At 47.7% G+C, this 17,675-nt stretch overlaps 1 protein-coding gene across 1 annotated transcript; it reads right to left on the reverse strand.

Annotated features, from left to right (window-relative positions):
* Window positions 1-2,894: 2,894 nt before the first annotated feature.
* Window positions 2,895-4,038, reverse strand: LOC143925478 (zinc finger MYM-type protein 1-like). Its single transcript, XM_077449998.1, has 2 exons — window positions 3,939-4,038; window positions 2,895-3,458 (listed from the first exon to the last, which is right to left on the reverse strand). Exon 2 carries the CDS (start codon window positions 3,429-3,431, stop codon window positions 2,931-2,933), a length of 501 nt encoding a protein of 166 aa, XP_077306124.1. The 5' UTR covers window positions 3,432-3,458; window positions 3,939-4,038; the 3' UTR covers window positions 2,895-2,930.
* Window positions 4,039-17,675: the final 13,637 nt, after the last annotated feature.

Genomic DNA, 17,675 nt, shown 5'->3' on the forward strand with positions numbered 1-17,675 from the left:
CTAGCCACCATCCCAGTGCTCTCCCCCCCAGTGCTCTCCCCCTGTCCCCCCCCCAATGCTCCCCCCGTTCTCCCCCCCACAGTGCTCTCCACTCCCCCCAGTCCTCTCCCCTCCATGCTCTCCCCCCGTTCTCCTCCGCATTGCTCTCCCCCCTGTTCTCCCCCTAGTGCTCTCCCCCCTGTTCTTTCCCCCCCAGTGCTTTCTCCCCCAGTGCTCTCCACTCCCTCCAGTGCTCTCCCCCCTGTTCCCCCCCCCCCAGTGCCCTTCACTCCCCCCAGTGCTCTCCCCCTTGTTCTTTCTCCCCCCCCCCCCCAGTGCACTTCAGCTCTCCCCATCACTCTCCAGCCCCCACCTCAGTGCTCTCCCACCCCTGTTCTTTCTGCCCCCCTTGTGCTCTCCAGCCCCCTCCGTGCTCTCTACCCTCCGTGCTTTCCACCCTGTTCTTTTTGGCTCCCCCCCAGCACTCTCCACTTCCCCTGCATTTTGCCCCCACCCATGTGCTCTCCACCCCCCATAGTGCTCTCCAGCCCCCCGTGCTTTCCACCCCTGTTCTTTCTAGTCTCCACTGGTGCTCTCAAGCTCCCCCCATTGCTCTCCACTCCCCCCTTCTCTTTATACCCCCAGTACTCTCCACCCCTGTTTTTCTGCCCCCCCCCCGGCGCTCTCCACTCCCCACCCCTGTGATCTCCACTCCCCCTTGCTCTTTGCCCCCACCCATGTGTTCTCCAACCCCGCCAGTACTCTTTGCTCCCCCTTCTCTCCAACTCCCACCCAGTGCTCTCCACTTCCCCAGAACCAGAGGGCAGGCTGACTGGGGCCAGAAAATGAGGACGGTTGAAGGTGCAGGTAGCCAGGGACCACTCCATCTCACAGCAGACAGATCCTCTGGAAGGAGCACCGTCCCCATCCAAAACGAGAACAGACCCTGCCTGCTGCTGGCCTTCATGGATATCCTGCTGGCATGCAAGGTACTGTACCGAGCATCAACAACACACCTTCCCACAGACAGGGACTGCAGACTGGGACATGGGGCACAGGAGGGGCTGCAATGATGGGCACAGGGAGACTGCATTCACAGCACAGTAAAGCTGCATTTGATGGACACAGTGAGGCTGCATTTGATGGGCACAGTGAGGCTGCATTTGGTCTGCACAGTGAGGCTGCATTTGGTCTGCACAGTGAGGCTGCATTTGGTCTGCACAGTGAGGCTGCATTTGGTGGGCACAGTGAGGCTGCATTTGGTGGGCACAGTGAGGCTGCATTGGTGGGCACAGTGAGGCTGCATTGGTGGGCACAGTGAGGCTGCATTGGTGGGCACAGTGAGGCTGCATTGGTGGGCACAGTGGGGCTGCATTTGATGGGCACTGGTGAGGCTGCATTGAGCTCTTGCATCAAGTGTGCAGTCTGTGACCATCTCCTGTAGCATGTCTGCAGTCTCTGAGGGAGTCTGGAGAGGAGTCAAGAGTGGGAGCACCGCCGGGATGGGGGTCATGGGAGAAGTCAGACTTGTGTGGACTGTGGACAGGAGACTATAGGATAAAACCAGAGCCACCAAGCTGGAGCCGACTGACTGAGCCCTGCACAGTGCACCTGAGAGGAGGTCAGTGAAAGCACCGCCAGGCCAGTCGGGGGTCACTGATGTAAGGGGGGAGGGAATACGATAATGTAAGGGGCACTGATATAAGTACATTACACTGGTAATACATATGTGTTATATAACAGATAATTCATCTGCACTTTGTATTGGAAGTTACTCTGGCGGCTGCGTACCATGCACATATAGCCTAGAGAATCTATATCTTTTTAAATTGCAATACATCTGTTGTTGCCATATTTTTATCTTGATGAAAACAGCCTATACAGTGACAGTATGAGATCAAAATATGGCCACAACAGATGTATTGCAATGTAAAAAGATGTACATTCTCTAGGCTATATGGGCATGGAACACAGCCGCCAGAGTAACTTCCAATACAAAGTGTAGATGAATTATCTGTTATATAACACATATGTATTACCAGTGGAAAGATTTTCATGAGATTGTCGAAAAGGGGCGGAGCATGAGTGGCTTTGAAATGATGCCCCCCCTTGGAAAAAGTTCTGCGGACGCCCATGAGTGGATCTATTGTCTTTGCAGGTAAATAGTAGCCCAGAAGGCTCTTCAACCAAAGACACGCTATTTCTCCCACGGAACGTCAGTATAAGGGGCAGTTTTACCACTAACTACCATTGGAAGGGGGCACCTCTCTTATTGACCACCAATGTGAGGGGGTGCATACTTCCACAGACCACCATTTGAAATAGGCATATACACTGACCACTGCTTTAAAGGTGGATTTTACATGGACCACCAGGTAAAGAGGGCATTTGCACTGACTTACAACACAATGGGCTTTTTTATAGTAATCACCAGTGTACAAGGGGTTTTAATGAAGAGGCTCAATTTGCGGAATGAATATGAGGTGACTCTCATCGGGGGGACTGGTAGCTTCACGTTAGGGGCAGTTTAGAGATTACATGTGGGAAGCAGTGGCGGCTGGTGAAGTTTTTGGATGGGGGGAGCGCAAGACCCCGCCCATCATGACCCCGCCCATCATTTTGGCCCCTCCCACTTCTCACAAACCACGCCCCTTATGTAATCCACCTAATCCGTCCCCTGTATTCCACTTCCTTCCACCCATAGTGTCACGAGTATACAGCTCAGATCACAGGACAGAGTATACAGCCCCAGAATCACAGGACAGATTATATATCTGGATAAAATATTGAAAATGTCAATGTTTAAACCAACTGTTAAAGAATGCAATAAAAGTACCACGAATCAGTGATTTTTTTTTTTACAACAGAAAACAAACTTTATTGTACAACAAACAACAAAAAGACTCCGAGTAAAGGTGACTGAATACAAATTCACGTTAGCAACAGTCCAACTATTTGAAAATAAATTTTGCTCTCCTTTCTTTCTGGCTTGCAAATTTCTCAATGACCTTCTGGTTGAAGTCAGTCATCTCTGTCACCACTCTCTTTTCCATTGACAGCATGGCCAATGCATTCAGCCTTTCCTGGGTCATGCTATTTCTCAGAAAAGTCTTTATTCTTTTTAAGGTTGAGAAGCACCTCTCAGCTTCTGCTGTGGTCATGGGTGTGGTGATGAGGATCTTTAGCAAAGTCACAGTCTCTCTAAATACATGAGCAAGATTGTTGTCCACAAACAGCTGGAATAGGTCCAAAGCACCATTACACTTTTTGAACTCTTGTGTGCGGTAGATGAGACCAAGCTCTGTCTTTAACTTATTTTTATTCAGAACTGGATAGGCCTTCAAAGTCTCACTCAGTGCATCCTCGGGAAACTCCACTGCGTACTGTTCAAACCTGTCTGCTTGAAGCAAAGTGGCACTAACAAGGTGTTTTGTGAAGGAGAAACGTTGCATGGTGTGCAATAGTATGGTATCACAGACCTATAGAGTGAAGGATAAAAACAAAAATTAGGCAGTGATGTCAATTAGGGGTGTCAATGTCATCTCTGTTAGCTCCCTGACCATCATAAATGCATGCAACCTGACATATTTACTAAGAATTTCTTGTCCATGTGTATGGAGTCATAACTTAAAACTGGTCATTTTAAAATGTTCACTTTAAAGTTATAAAGGGAGATCAGTTTCAGTGGTTTGGAATCCATAATTTCTCAGCACTCCATACACATGGACATTGGACAACAAGACATTCTTAGTAAATATGTCAAGTTTCATGCATTTCTGATGTTCAGGCAGCTAACACAGATGAAGGTTGTAATACTAATGTTATCCACTAGAGGGAATAACAAATCCTTTTAGATCACATCATTTTTATATGACTATTGTAAGAAAAATATTTTTCTTTCCAATCTTCATATCTATAAGGGAGCTATCAAAAAGACAAATATTGCAACAAATAAACACCTCAGATGCAATGCGTTTATGGTCTCCTGGATTCAGTGAGCCCCGCCTCTTCGGTTGAGAACCACCTTGACTGCTTTCGTCAACCAGGGATGGGATAGAATCTCTGCAAAATGTATGAGTAATAATAATAACAACAACAACACATGGAAAAGGAGGATTACGGCTGCTACCTGATCATCTGTATGTCCCGCTGGAACTGCTGGATGCTCCCCTTAATGTGGACTGAATCTATGTCCTTCTGGAGTTTGGCATAAAGGAGGTCAACATGCGGCATAATGTTGTGGAAAAGCGCAAGAAAATATTTAAAATCCTGATCCTCCAGCAGCACGGCAAAGCCTGCTGCTTCTCTCATGGTAACTGAGTCAAAATCACGAGAGTCTCATGGTTTCAAAACAGCGGATGACGTCCTCTCTGTGCTCAAACACTGTATTGACGGCACGGCTGTGGAAGTTCCATCTAACACTGCTTGATGTTGGTAGTCTATGGGCAACTACTTTATCAAGTACATCTGTGCGCTTGGGTGATCTGGCAAAAAAGCTGGCAAATCCTCCAAGGTTTGAAAAAAAAAGTCTCACTTTGGGCATTTGAGAAGTGGCCTGTTGCATTATCAGATTGAGCTGATGTGCATAGCAGTGGATGTAATGGGCATTTGGGTAAATATCCTGAATCTTCTTTTGAACCCCTGAAGTGGCACCCCTCATCACGCTGGCTCCATCATATGCTTGGGAGATGAGCTTATGTTTCTGATCCCCTGGAAGGATGACAGCAAGGCGCTCTTGTAGTGCTGTAGCAATGGAATCTGCATTAGCGGAATGTAGAGGAATAAACTCAAAAAACCTCTCTTGTACATTGTTTTTGTCATCTATGTAGCGCAGTACAAGCACAAGTTGGCAATGGGTGGCAATATCAGTGGTCTCATCGGCCTGGATTGAGATGAAATTGCTGCTCTGTGCTTCTTGGATAATGTGCTCCTTCACTACAGACAGCATACAGTCCAACAGCTCGTTCTGCACAGTTTTTGAAGTGCCCTTAAAAACAGTGGCATTCTCAAGGTGCTCTTTCAAAACTCCATCAAGAGAAGAAACAAAATCAACGAAGCCACGGAATATCCCACGATTTTCGGAGCTCTCACTCTCATCATGACCACGCAAAGCCAGCTCAAATGCACCACAAAATTTCACACAGTCTATTATCCTAGACAGGATGTGTCGATTTTTTGTGACCTCTTCATTGTGTCTTCTAATGGAAATTCTGTAGCCTGCATCTAGCTGTTCACCAATGCTACGCTTTCCAAAAAACTCGAGCCTCATAACATTGTCAAGATGGCTTTGGGTAGTTTCATGCCGCTTGCATTTTTCAGTGAGATGCTTTAGGTCGTTAACCCCTGTTGATATCCACAGCGTGTCGGTGCCATGACTTTGGAATAGCAAACATGGAAAACAATAATATGCATGAGTCACATCACATCCAGCTAGCCAACTCCATTTATTATAAGAAGTGGTGGAAAAGCTTCGCGTGTAAACTCGACCACGATCACTTGACCTCTGCTGAATTTGCAGTTTGGGTTGATATGGTCCAAGCTCCTTTAACCTCATTTTTTCCTCATCTGTACGCCTTGTGAAGGGAAATAGTTTCAAAGATGGAACCGAATTTTCAGTCATTTTGAAAATAAATTGCACAATGTTCAATACCTATGAGTCAAATGAAAGTATGGGTAAGTTTAAAAGAGAGATTATGGCGCTGCCAAATGCAAGTGTCTATTTCATCAAATGCAGCCTCACCTTGCCCATCAATTGCAGCCTCACTGTGCCCATAATGAGGGGTTCCCACCATGGCTGTGCTGAGTTCCCGGGCCTGTACAGCTGCTGGCTGCTGTGCCCATTATAAGGGGTTCCCCCCATCCCTGTGCTAAGTTCCTGGCTGGCTTTTATACAGTGGCAATAGACTTCAGAGGACTAGTGTACAGGGTACATAATGTAGGTTCAATCTGATCACAACATTTTTCCTGCTGTTCTGGATGCATGTTTATTCAATATTGCCATGTGAAAAACACAGCCAGAAATTTGAAGTTTATCTTGGAAAAACAATAGCTATCAGTTATTATTATACACCATACCAGGCTCTACATTATACACAGGACCCTGCACATCATATATAGATTTGTGGGTCCAGCCTTTTGCATCGGAAGTTCATCCTTTTACATAAAAATAAATAAATACATAAATAAATAAAAAAGCTTTAATATTGATTGGACCCTGGGCAAAAATTTGTATTTGGTATGATATACATATGAATGGCCACTCTATTATTTACATATCAATGCCACCAGTCCGCCGCTATTTACATATGAATGCCTGTATTTACATGTAAACACAGGGTCTGCACTCTGCAGGTGAGTTATCTGTACACAACAATAGGGCTGGGCAGCTTTAGTAACAGAACTTCACACTGAGATATTGGGACATAGCACAGGACTAAAACCTCAAGGGACAAGGGAATTTAAACTGGGATAGTTTGCAAGTATGAGTCAGCTGCTTGGGGACATACAACAATGCCAGGGCCCAGGGCAGCTGCCCCTTTTTCCCTTTTTTTTTTTTTTCTAACACCCTAGAGAATAAAATTGCGGTCATTGCAATACTTACTGTCATACTGTATTTGCACAACGGTCTTACAAGCGCACTTTATTATGAAAAAAAATAATTTTTTTAAATAAAAAAATAAGATAACAGTAAAGTTACCCCAATTTTTAGATATATTCCGAAAGATAATGTTACGCCGAGTAAATTGATACCCAACATGTCACGCTTCTAAATTGCGCCCGCTCATGGAATGGCGTCAAACTTTTACCCTCAATCTCCATAGGCAACGTTTAAAAAATTCTACAGGTTGCATCTTTTAAGTTATAGAGGAGGTCTAGGGCTAGAATTATTGAGTCTAACGATCGCGGCGATACCTCACATGTGTGGTTTGACCGCCGTTTTCATATGCGGGCGGCCGGGCGCAGTACTCACGTATGCGTTCGTTTATGCACGCGAGATCGTCGGGACTAGGTGCTTTAAAAAACATTTTTTTCACAGTTTTAAAAAATAAATGGTGTTACTTTTATTCCTATTACAAGGAATGTAAACATTCCTTGTAATAGAAAAAAGCATGACAGGTCCTCTCAAATATGAGATCTGGGTCAAAAAGTCCCCAGATCTCACATTTACACTAAAATACAAAAAAGGTTTATAAAATGTCTTTGCCAGCAAATTAACTGTGAGTAACAACAAGCAACAGAGCATCAGCAGACCATTACTTTTTGCACTTTGCTGAATAAGAATACCGCATTGAGGCTGGGTTCACACTGGAGCGATGCGGGAACGCCGCGAATCCGCAGCGTTTTCCCGCATCGCATGCCTCCCACCGGCAGTTCACACTGCCCTATGCGGACTGCTGGGAGTGTCAGTGAAATGTTAATGACACCCCCAGATCAGTTCGCATATCGCAGTACGATCTGCAAACTCGGACAGGAATCGGATCGCATGGTCTGAACACCCATGCGATCCGATTCTGCTGCGGAGCAAAAAAAGGGTCCCGTGCGAGTTTGCGGCGGGTGCGATGCAAATTCAGCCATACTATCTGTATGGCTGAACTCGCATCGCACAGAGATCGGATGTGATTTGCACTGCAGTGCGGTGCGAATCACATCCGGTTCTCGTTGCCGCAGCGGTGACAACCCAGCCTCAAAAGGGAACTATTAGGGGATTTAGAGCTGGAGGGACCCAATACAGCTAGACTGCTCCCCCTGTGTATGGGATTTCCCATGTCATGCTGCAAAGCAGGAACAGCACTCAGGTCAGGAGAATATAAGGCAAGTTCTTGAGTACTCCTAAATGGGATGCATGTAGCAGGAGAGCTTTAGGTGACATGGGTGACTAGGCCACTAGCAGTATTAGTAAGGACTAGCAAAGGTTAAAATGTATATTTCGTGTGATTAGGAGCAGTGGCAAGAAGGGAGGCCAGGAGTCCTGACTGAAGACATTTTTTTTAAAACAGTAAAAACTTTCTTCAGTGGAAAAAAGGTGTCTATAGTATTTTATTATCTTAAATTTCAATGTGGTATACAAAAGATTCTTCAACCTCTGTGCAAAAAATGTTCTAGACAAGCAGATCATGAGATACCAGTTTTCTAAAGCGATTAATTTCCACCCATGACCTTGGACACACACCATAAGGCTCGATTCTCACAGGTGCGACTGCGATCCGACTTCAGGTCACCCCTAAAAGGGGAACTCCACGCCAAATTTCTGAAAAAAAAAATTGGCGTGGGTTCCCCCTCCGAGAGCATACCAGGCCCTTAGGTCTGGTATGGATTCCAAGGGGAACCCCCTACGCCGAAAAAACGGCGTGGGGGTCCCCCCCAGATCCACACCAGACCCTTATCCGAGCACGCTACCCGGCCGGCCAGGAAAGGGGGTGGGGACGAGCGTGCGGCCCCCCCACCCCAAAGCACCTTGTCCCCATGTCGATGAGGACAAGGGCCTCTTCCCGACAACCCTGGCCGTTGGTTGTCGGGGTCTGCGGGCGGGGGGCTTATCGGAATCCGGGAGCCCCCTTTAATAAGGGGGCCCCCGGATACCGGCCCCCCACCCTATGTGAATGAGTATGGGGTACAATGTACCCCTACCCATTCACCTGTGAAAAAAAGTACAAAAAAAAAACACAACACAGGGTTAAAATATTTTATTGCACAGCTCCGGGGGTCTTCCGTCTTCGGGGGTCTTCTCGCCGGACTCCTCCGCTATCTTCTTGTAGCTCTTTTTTGCTAGCGGAGGAGTCCGGCTTTCTTCCTCCCCGCCGGCCTCTTCTTCCGACTTCGGGGGTCTTGTCCCCCTCTTCAGTTCTTCTGCCGGGCCACCGCGCCTTCTTATAGCTCTTTTACAGGCGGTGGCCCGGTCTTCTGTCGCCGCCGCCGCCTTCCGTTCTTCTTCTTCTTCTTCTTCTTCTCCTCCAGGAGATGTTGACTCGACGAGCTCTCCGGCCGCAATGCCAGAGCCGCGCTGTGCTGCCACTTATATAGGGACAATGGGGCGGTGTCACATGGGTTGATGTCACATGGGTTGATGTCACATGGACTGTCGCCATGTGACACCAACCCATGTGACCAACCCATGTGACATCAACCCATGTGACACCGCCCATTGTCACTATATAAGTGGCAGCACAGCGCGGCTCTGGCATTGCGGCCGGAGAGCTCGTCGAGTCAACATCTCCTGGAGGAGAAGAAGAAGAAGAAGAAGAACGGAAGGCGGCGGCGGCGGCGACAGAAGACCGGGCCACCGCCTGTAAAAGAGCTATAAGAAGGCGCGGTGGCCCGGCAGAAGAACCGAAGAGGGGGACAAGACCCCCGAAGTCGGAAGAAGAGGCCGGCGGGGAGGAAGAAAGCCGGACTCCTCCGCTAGCAAAAGAGCTACAAGAAGATAGCGGAGGAGTCCGGCGAGAAGACCCCCGAAGACGGAAGACCCCCGGAGCTGTGCAATAAAATATTTTAACCCTGTGTTGTGTTTTTTTTTTTTTTTTTTGTACTTTTTTTCACAGGTGAATGGGTAGGGGTACATTGTACCCCATACTCATTCACATAGGGTGGGGGGCCGGTATCCGGGGCCCCCTTATTAAAGGGGGCTCCCGGATTCCGATAAGCCCCCCGCCCGCAGACCCCGACAACCAACGGCCAGGGTTGTCGGGAAGAGGCCCTTGTCCTCATCGACATGGGGACAAGGTGCTTTGGGGTGGGGGGGCCGCACGCCCCCCCTCCCCCAAGGCACCCCCCCATGTTGAGGGCACGCGGCCTGGTACGGCTCAGGAGGGGGGGGCCGCCCGCTCGTCCCCACCCCCCTTCCTGGCCAGCCGGGTAGCGTGCTCGGATAAGGGTCTGGTGTGGATCTGGGGGGGACCCCCACGCCGTTTTTTCGGCGTAGGGGGTTCCCCTTGGAATCCATACCAGACCTAAGGGCCTGGTATGCTCTTGGAGGGGGAACCCACGCCAATTTTTTTTCAGAAATTTGGCGAGGAGTTTCCCTTTCAGAGCTCATTCTCTGATTGGCCACGGCAAAAGTCGCCTGGCCTGGGGAAACCTTTCTGGCTGTGAAGTGTGAAAGCTTTTTTTCCATTCATTCAGCTAAATGCATGAACATTTAACAAAGTAGAAACTAAGGTCTTTATGCGGTGACTTGACTCACCTCCTGCCTGTCTTGCAGCTCCGCTCGGGCTGAGGAACGGAGCTGCCGAGGTCACTTCCGGGTTTCGTAAAGCAGCCGAAAGCCGGAAGTGACGTGCCTGTCTGAGAATGATAATGCTCCCGCCCGTAGAATCACAGTGATTTTACGGGCGGAAGCCAGTCGGCGTTCTGCAGTGCGCCGCAAGGCGGGTTTTTAACCCGCAAATGAAGCGCCATGGATGCAATCTTGTGATTGCATCGACGTGGCGCTTCTCATAGTGCACTGTGACCGGCGCCACAGTACACTATGTCAAATTGTTAAATGACATTTTTTTTTTTTTAAATGTCTTAAAGGGCCCATTTTTTTTTTTTAACTTTTTTTTTTTTTTTACACCTGGGGGAGGGGGGGCGGCGCCCGGGCGCCCCCTATGGGCGGGCCGCCACTGGTGGGAAGGTGCAGCGTGATGCAGCAGCAGAAAACACAGGTGCAATAACAAGAATATATTGTAACTAAAGTCCAGAAAAAAAACAAACAGGCCAGGCTGGGAGGCAACCCCACCAGCAGCACTCATAAGTTGTAACAGCAAAGTGGCAGTACAGTGGTGGACCAAAGGTGCCGACAGCATCTGTCTTGAGGAGTGGAATGTGGCCTGGCCAGTCTGCTCCCAAATAGGAAGGCTGGCATGTCTCTGCAACTTCCCTACTCCTCTAGAACCTTTTCCCGATGCTAAGTACTGTCCCTAATAGATGGGTAACCTATGCCTACTGTAGCCACTCGCAAAATGTGCGTCAAACCCGGGAGCTAGGATCTTAAAGACTGCCTGAACCAAGATGCTGCCAGAGCCACATGGGGTGTCAGCGTCCAGTTGGATAACTGCCTTCCTGTGACTGAGGAAACCATAGCGGAACTAGGTTCCTCTCTACTTTGTCCTTCACATGCATTGCTGCGCCACTTACAGTGGAGAAAGTAGACTGCACCTGCCTACATACGAATGAATAAAAAGAATGGTGGCTGAATATAAAGAGCACTGGAAGTGGATAATTATGAGAGGGGCTGCACATGAGGAGGTTTGGGGATCAGTAGTTCTGTCATAGATAGCTGTTGTGGTATAATACATTTATTGTTTAAAATTGTGCCGTTCTAATGTAATAAACGTTTTGTTGTAGGTGGATTTAATTTGCTATTGCAGTGTGACATGGCTTACAACCGTTTACCTTGTCTCCTACCATCACTCTGTTTAAAGGCTACAGCCTCCTCAGCATTTCAGGGAGTGTCAGATGCCTATATCTCCTGTTGTATAGTGGCTGTATGCAATTTAATGATCCAACTTCTATGTCACTACCTGTAGCACAGCACAGGCATAGGGGGTGGAGGATGGAATAAGCAAGTGCCAGCGGATGCAGGCATTGGAAACTCTAAGCCCACGTACACACGGTCTGAGATTTTGCCAACCAAATCCGTCGGATTTTGCCTGTCGGATTTAGTCCGACGGATTGTGTCCGAAACTGTTGCATACACACGGTCGGGCCAAGTTGGCGAAAAATCCGATCTTTCAGAACGTGATGACGTAATTTAGTTACGATGGGACTACATTCAGGCTAGTAGCCAATAGCTTTGATGTAGGAATTTGATCTGAGCCTGCGTGGCACTTGGTCCGATGAAAATGCTCTACACATGATCTGATTAGGTCCGTCCGGCCCAGTTGGTCGGGAAATATTTCCAACATGTTGGAAAATTGGGTCGGACGGAGATTCAGACGGAATCAGTCCGATGCATACCACACACAGTCGGATTATCTGACGACACGGTCCAATAAGACTCATTCCGACAGATTCTCCGACCGTGTGTACGCGGCATTAGAAGTGTAGAATGCTGAAGAGTCTAGAGGAGCCTACAGCTCTGGTATAAAATGTAGACTGCCAGAGAGGTGAGTGTAATAACTCTGTTAAGCCAGCCAATCTGTCTATGGGCAGGCTGGTTGTACTGAAGTTGATCCATTGATTGACTTCAATACAAACGGCTTGTAAGATTTTCTGCATGGGATCACTGCCAGCGGATCTAGCTGCCAGCAGTAATCATTGTGTTCTGCTGGCAGGGAAGGCTCCTCGCCATCAGAACACAATAACGCGGTGGGGGGGGGGGGGGGTTCCCCATCAACACTGACTTTTTTGATCAGCAATTTGAGTGATTTTCTTTCCTGCAACCTGTAGTTGCAGGAAAGAAAATCGCATCATCTATGGCTTGCCTTATTGCAGGGAATTACCATTTAGATTATATTGATAAACAATGTCACTTTAGTTTAGTATTGGTAAGATACAATACATAGCTCCCAACTGTGCATTATTCAAAGAGACTGTCTCTCTTGAAATCAATTTCCTCTGTCCCTTTTTCTTCAGTTATCCCTCTTTTTATTCAATGTGTAGTTCTTTATAAGAATTGTGCCATTTTAAAGATAAGTTCACCTTTAGTAACATGTTACGCCCATATTTAGGGTGTAATATAACTGAGCAATCCCTGCATAACCCCCCCGATTCCATGTTCTGACAGCGGGCTGTGGATCTTCTCACCGCACGCACTGTCATAATGTAAAAAAAAAAACGGCTGCATGGATTATACAAATCGCTATATGAATGGGAGGACTATAACTACTGTCAGCCATTGCAGTTGATTACTTGTAGTTCTCAATGAATTACAAGGGTGCTGATGAGCATGCTGGATAGTTCATTAATGCTTCCTGTCATTCAGTAACTGCTCGCCTGTGTGAGCAGACAGCCACACTGACAATCAGCTGGAGCCTGGGGCTGCCCCCATGATCTGCTGATCGTGGGTGCATTGCTTTATAGGCTCTTAATAAAAAAATAATAAATGCACATTTTTTACCTGCAAAAAGATTTCTTCTTCTTCTTCTTCTTCTTCTGCTTCTTCTTCTTCCATATCCTTTAGGCTGGGTGCACAGGGCGGTTCACAGGAGTCTGGTGGATCCCCATTCACTGTTTTAAGTCTGATTTCAGTCTGAATTTTTGGATGAATTCTGACCTGAAATGGACCAGAAGATGAACAGGACTCCTGTGCAATTCACACTGGAGCCACGTGAACCTGCTCCTTAGAGAGACTGTCACAATCTCCTGACGTGCGAATTGGATGTGGCTTTCCCAATAGTGTGAACCTAACCTTAAAGTGGATGTATTATACGACAAATGGGGTCAGTGGCACTACCTTTTAGTATGTGTGTGTGTGTGTGTGTGTATATATATATATATATATATATATATATATATATATATATATATATATATATATATATATATATATATATATATATATATATATATATATTGTAATGGACGCCGTGGCTGGGTCCTGGAAGGACGCTATATTTCCCCTCTGTTTGGGTTGTGCTCTCTTTAGGGAATGAAAATTGATTAACCCACCTGTTAGAGGAAGTGTCTTTAAAAGGCAAGACAGGAAGTTGTAGATGGGTGTGGAGGAGTGGAGAACACATGGTGGATGGTGTTTGGCGTTTGTTTTGGGTTGCAGCAAATTAAGTGGACAGCAGTGTCCTGTTTGTAAGGTTCCTGGCAGGGGAAACTACCTGCCATCAAGACCAAGCTCTGTTTCTGATAAGGACAGCTGTTCTGGACTTTGCAAGTCGGTGAGACTACAAATCTTTTTCCTTTTGTTTTTGGCTGCTGTAAAGCTATTTAAGTTAATAAACCGTTTGTTGTATGAAAAGCCTGTGTCCTGCGGTCTACCTGGTCCCCCGAACATTACAAGTGGTGCTCGAATGCGGGCAGGACAAAGTAATAGGCATTTTTTCTTGCTATTTTTTTTTTTTTTTTTGTGGATTTGAACTGACATTTAAAGGGACAGTACAGTGAATTTATGTCCTGGGTTAAAGCTGCACAACTGCGGAAAGCTGAAACCATGGAGGAGCTAATTAAAAAGCTGTCCTTGGCGAATATACAAGCGCAGACCCGCCATGAGGAAGCTAATCAGCGCTTAGCAACACAGCACAACGAGGCACTGGCTTTGCAGCAAGAAAATACTCGCCTGTTGGTGGCCCAGTTAGCAGCCCAGCAAGCGACCCAACAAGGGGTTATGCAGGATCAGATGGCGGCCTTAAAAGAAGCAGTGCAGCAGCTTTCTCAGGGCCGTGAACAAGTGGCCGTTGCCCCTGGCAACCAGGTGACCATAAGGGCAAGCCATTTCTTGCAGAAGTTGTCCCCGAGTGATGACGTAGAGGCGTTTCTGGCAACATTTGAGAGGACGGCAGAGAGAGAAGGGTGGCCCCAGGACCAGTGGGCCGGCTTAATTGCTCCTTTCCTCACCGGAGATCCTCAAAAAGCCTATTTTGACCTACCACCAGAAGATGCTAAAAATTATCAAAAACTAAAGGCAGAAATACTGGCTCGGTTGGGGGTGACTACGGCCGTTCGGGCCCAACGAGTGCACCAATGGAAGTATCGTTCAAACCGGCCACCGCGATCTCAAATGCATGACCTGGTGCAACTAGTAAAAAAATGGCTGCAGCCCGAAGTGTTGTCTGGCCCCCAAATTGTGGAGCGGATCATGCTGGACCGGTACTTAAGGTCACTGCCAGATGACCTTCAACGGTGGGTCAGTCATGGCGACCCCAAAACCGCGAACGGCCTTGTTGAGATGGTGGAACGATATACGGTGGTGGAGGATCTGCTTGGCCCCACCAAGCGTCAAGGGCCCAGTCTGCCACGGCCCTTCCGATCAACTGCCGCCCTTCGAACGGATGTCCCCAGGAGCCCTGGAACCAACACCCCGGAAGGCCAAGAGTCACACCCGTTACCCCCTCAGCGACCTGTTCCTGATCGGAGAGGAGGGGATGTACAATGTTGGCGATGTCATGCCTGGGGCCATACCCGGGCCCACTGCCCATTGCAGGAAGAACCCATGGAATGCGGGGTTCTTCGGAGGGGGTCTTTTTATGCCCATAAATCGTGTACAACACATCTTGACCTTGGAGAGAGGAATTTTGAGTGTGAAGTCCAAGTGAACCACCACCCTGCATGGGCCTTGCTGGACTCTGGAAGCATGGTAACCCTGGTTCACCCTAGAGTAATTGGGAAGATCGGTCCGGTAAGCAAAATTTTGCGGGTTGTGTGCATTCATGGGGACCCTAGAGAGTACCCTCTCATCTCGGTGTCCATCTCCACAGCATGTGGCACTGATACTCAAGAGGTGGGGGTGGTAAAGAACTTGGTACATGACGTTATCATAGGACGAGACTGTCCATTATTTGCAAAACTTTGGAGACAAGGAGAACTATCTGAAAGGTCCAGAGACTGGGAAGAAACTAGTCCCTCTGTTCCTGTTGTAGAGGGTAATAACCCTGAGATGCCACATGTTCATAATATGGACCCAGTTGATAAAAACGCCAAGACTTTGGTTAATAATGATGAAAATAGTGCTGATTCTGTTAAAGATGTCAATATGTGGGGTTCTCAGACCTACCTGAACACTGAGGGGGGGGAACCTTCCCCGCTTCAGGTAATGCTGGGGGAAAATGATGAGGAAATGGCCTCTACCCCTGACTTGCCAGATTTGGGTGTTCCCCAGGGGGCATTTGGTACTGCCCAGATGCAGGACCCCACTTTGGCCAGGGCACGGGAACAGGTTGTAGTAATAAATGGGGAGCCCCAAGAGCCAGGTGCTAATGAGCGGTGGCCACATTTTTCAATACGTAATGAATTGCTTTATCGGGTTACTAAAGTGAGAGAAAATGTGGTAGAACAATTATTGGTACCCCAACAATATAGACGCAAGGTCCTGGACCTGGCCCATGATGATGTGTTAGGGGGACACCTGGGAGTTGAAAAGACGGAGGCACGGATCGCCGACCGGTTTTACTGGCCAGGCTTGAAAGCAGAGGTAAGGAGATACTGTACCTCTTGTCCCACCTGTCAGTTGACCGCTCCGGCGACCCATTTCCGGAGCCCGTTGGTCCCTCTACCCATAATTGAGGTCCCATTCGAGAGGATAGCCATGGATATAGTGGGTCCCTTGGTAAAGTCGGCTCGAGGTCATTCTTACATACTAGTGATCCTTGACTATGCCACTCGATATCCTGAGGCGCTACCCCTGCGGAATACCTCCTCTAAGGCTATTGCACGAGAGTTATTCCAGTTGTTTACACGGACAGGTTTTCCCAAGGAAATACTCACAGACCAGGGCACCCCGTTTATGTCGAAGGTTATGGCTGATGTATGCAAACTGTTCCGGATTAAACAGCTGCGCACATCGGTCTACCATCCCCAAACAGATGGATTGGTAGAACGTTTTAATAAGACCCTTAAGTCTATGCTCAAGAGAGTGGTACAAAGGGATGGGAAAGACTGGGACTGCCTGTTACCAGCTCTCCTGTTCGCTATCCGAGAAGTGCCCCAGGCCTCCACTGGGTTTTCGCCCTTTGAATTGGTATATGGGCGGAGACCTCGCGGACTACTGGACTTTGTTAAAGAAGAATGGGAAAGTGAACCAATCCAGCATAAAAGTGTTCTTGAATATGTCTCTCAAATGCAGGAGAGGATCCGAACTGTGATGCCGCTAGTTAAGGAACACTTACAAAAAGCCCAGGAGGCTCAACGACAGGTCTATAATAGGGCAGCCAAAATTAGGAACTTTCAAGTGGGGGATCGAGTAGCAGTGTTGATTCCCACTGTGGAAAGTAAATTCTTGGCCAGCTGGCAAGGCCCTTTCGAGGTTGTAGAAAAAATGGGAGAGGTAAATTATAGAGTCCACCAACCAGGCAAGAGGAAACCCTTCCAGATATATCATGTAAACTTGTTAAAGCCCTGGACAGGCAGGGAACCAGCGACCTCCCTGGCTAGTACAAAACTTGAGCCTCGGGTTGGGGTGGAGAGTGTCCAAATAGCAAATACCCTGTCTAAAACCCAAAGTCAGCAGGCAAAGGAGTTCTTGCAGAGAAATAAAGAAAAATTTTCAGACTTGCCCGGGCTCACTAGTGTCGTAGAGCATGATATTGTCACAGAACCAGGAGTCAAAGTTTTTGTCCGGCCCTACCGCATTCCAGAGGCTCAAAGGAAGGCCGTTTCAGAGGAAGTAAAAAATGTTAGACCTAGGGATTATTGAGGAATCGCAGAGTGAGTGGTCGAGCCCGATTGTGTTGGTACCGAAGCCCAACGGGACTCTGCGATTCTGCAATGATTTCCGGAAACTTAATGAAGTTTCCCGGTTTGATGCCTACCCTATGCCCCGGGTAGATGAGCTTATCGAGAGACTAGGTCCAGCCAGGTATATCACTACGTTAGACCTTACCAAGGGGTATTGGCAAATACCGTTGACTAAGGCTGCTAGAGAGAGAACTGCTTTTTCTACCCCAGAGGGGAGTTTTCAGTACAAAAGGATGCCTTTTGGATTGCAAACTGCGCCAGCCACTTTCCAGAGAGCAATGGATAGGATTTTACGACCTCACCGGAAGTATGCCTCAGTATACTTGGACGATATAGTCATTTTTAGCAAAGACTGGGAATCACATTTGCCCAAA

This window comes from Lithobates pipiens, unplaced genomic scaffold, assembly GCF_037356315.1.
Source record: "Lithobates pipiens isolate NorthernLeopardFrog02 unplaced genomic scaffold, aLitPip1_a1.2 Scaffold_22, whole genome shotgun sequence".
NCBI lineage: Eukaryota > Metazoa > Chordata > Amphibia > Anura > Ranidae > Lithobates > Lithobates pipiens.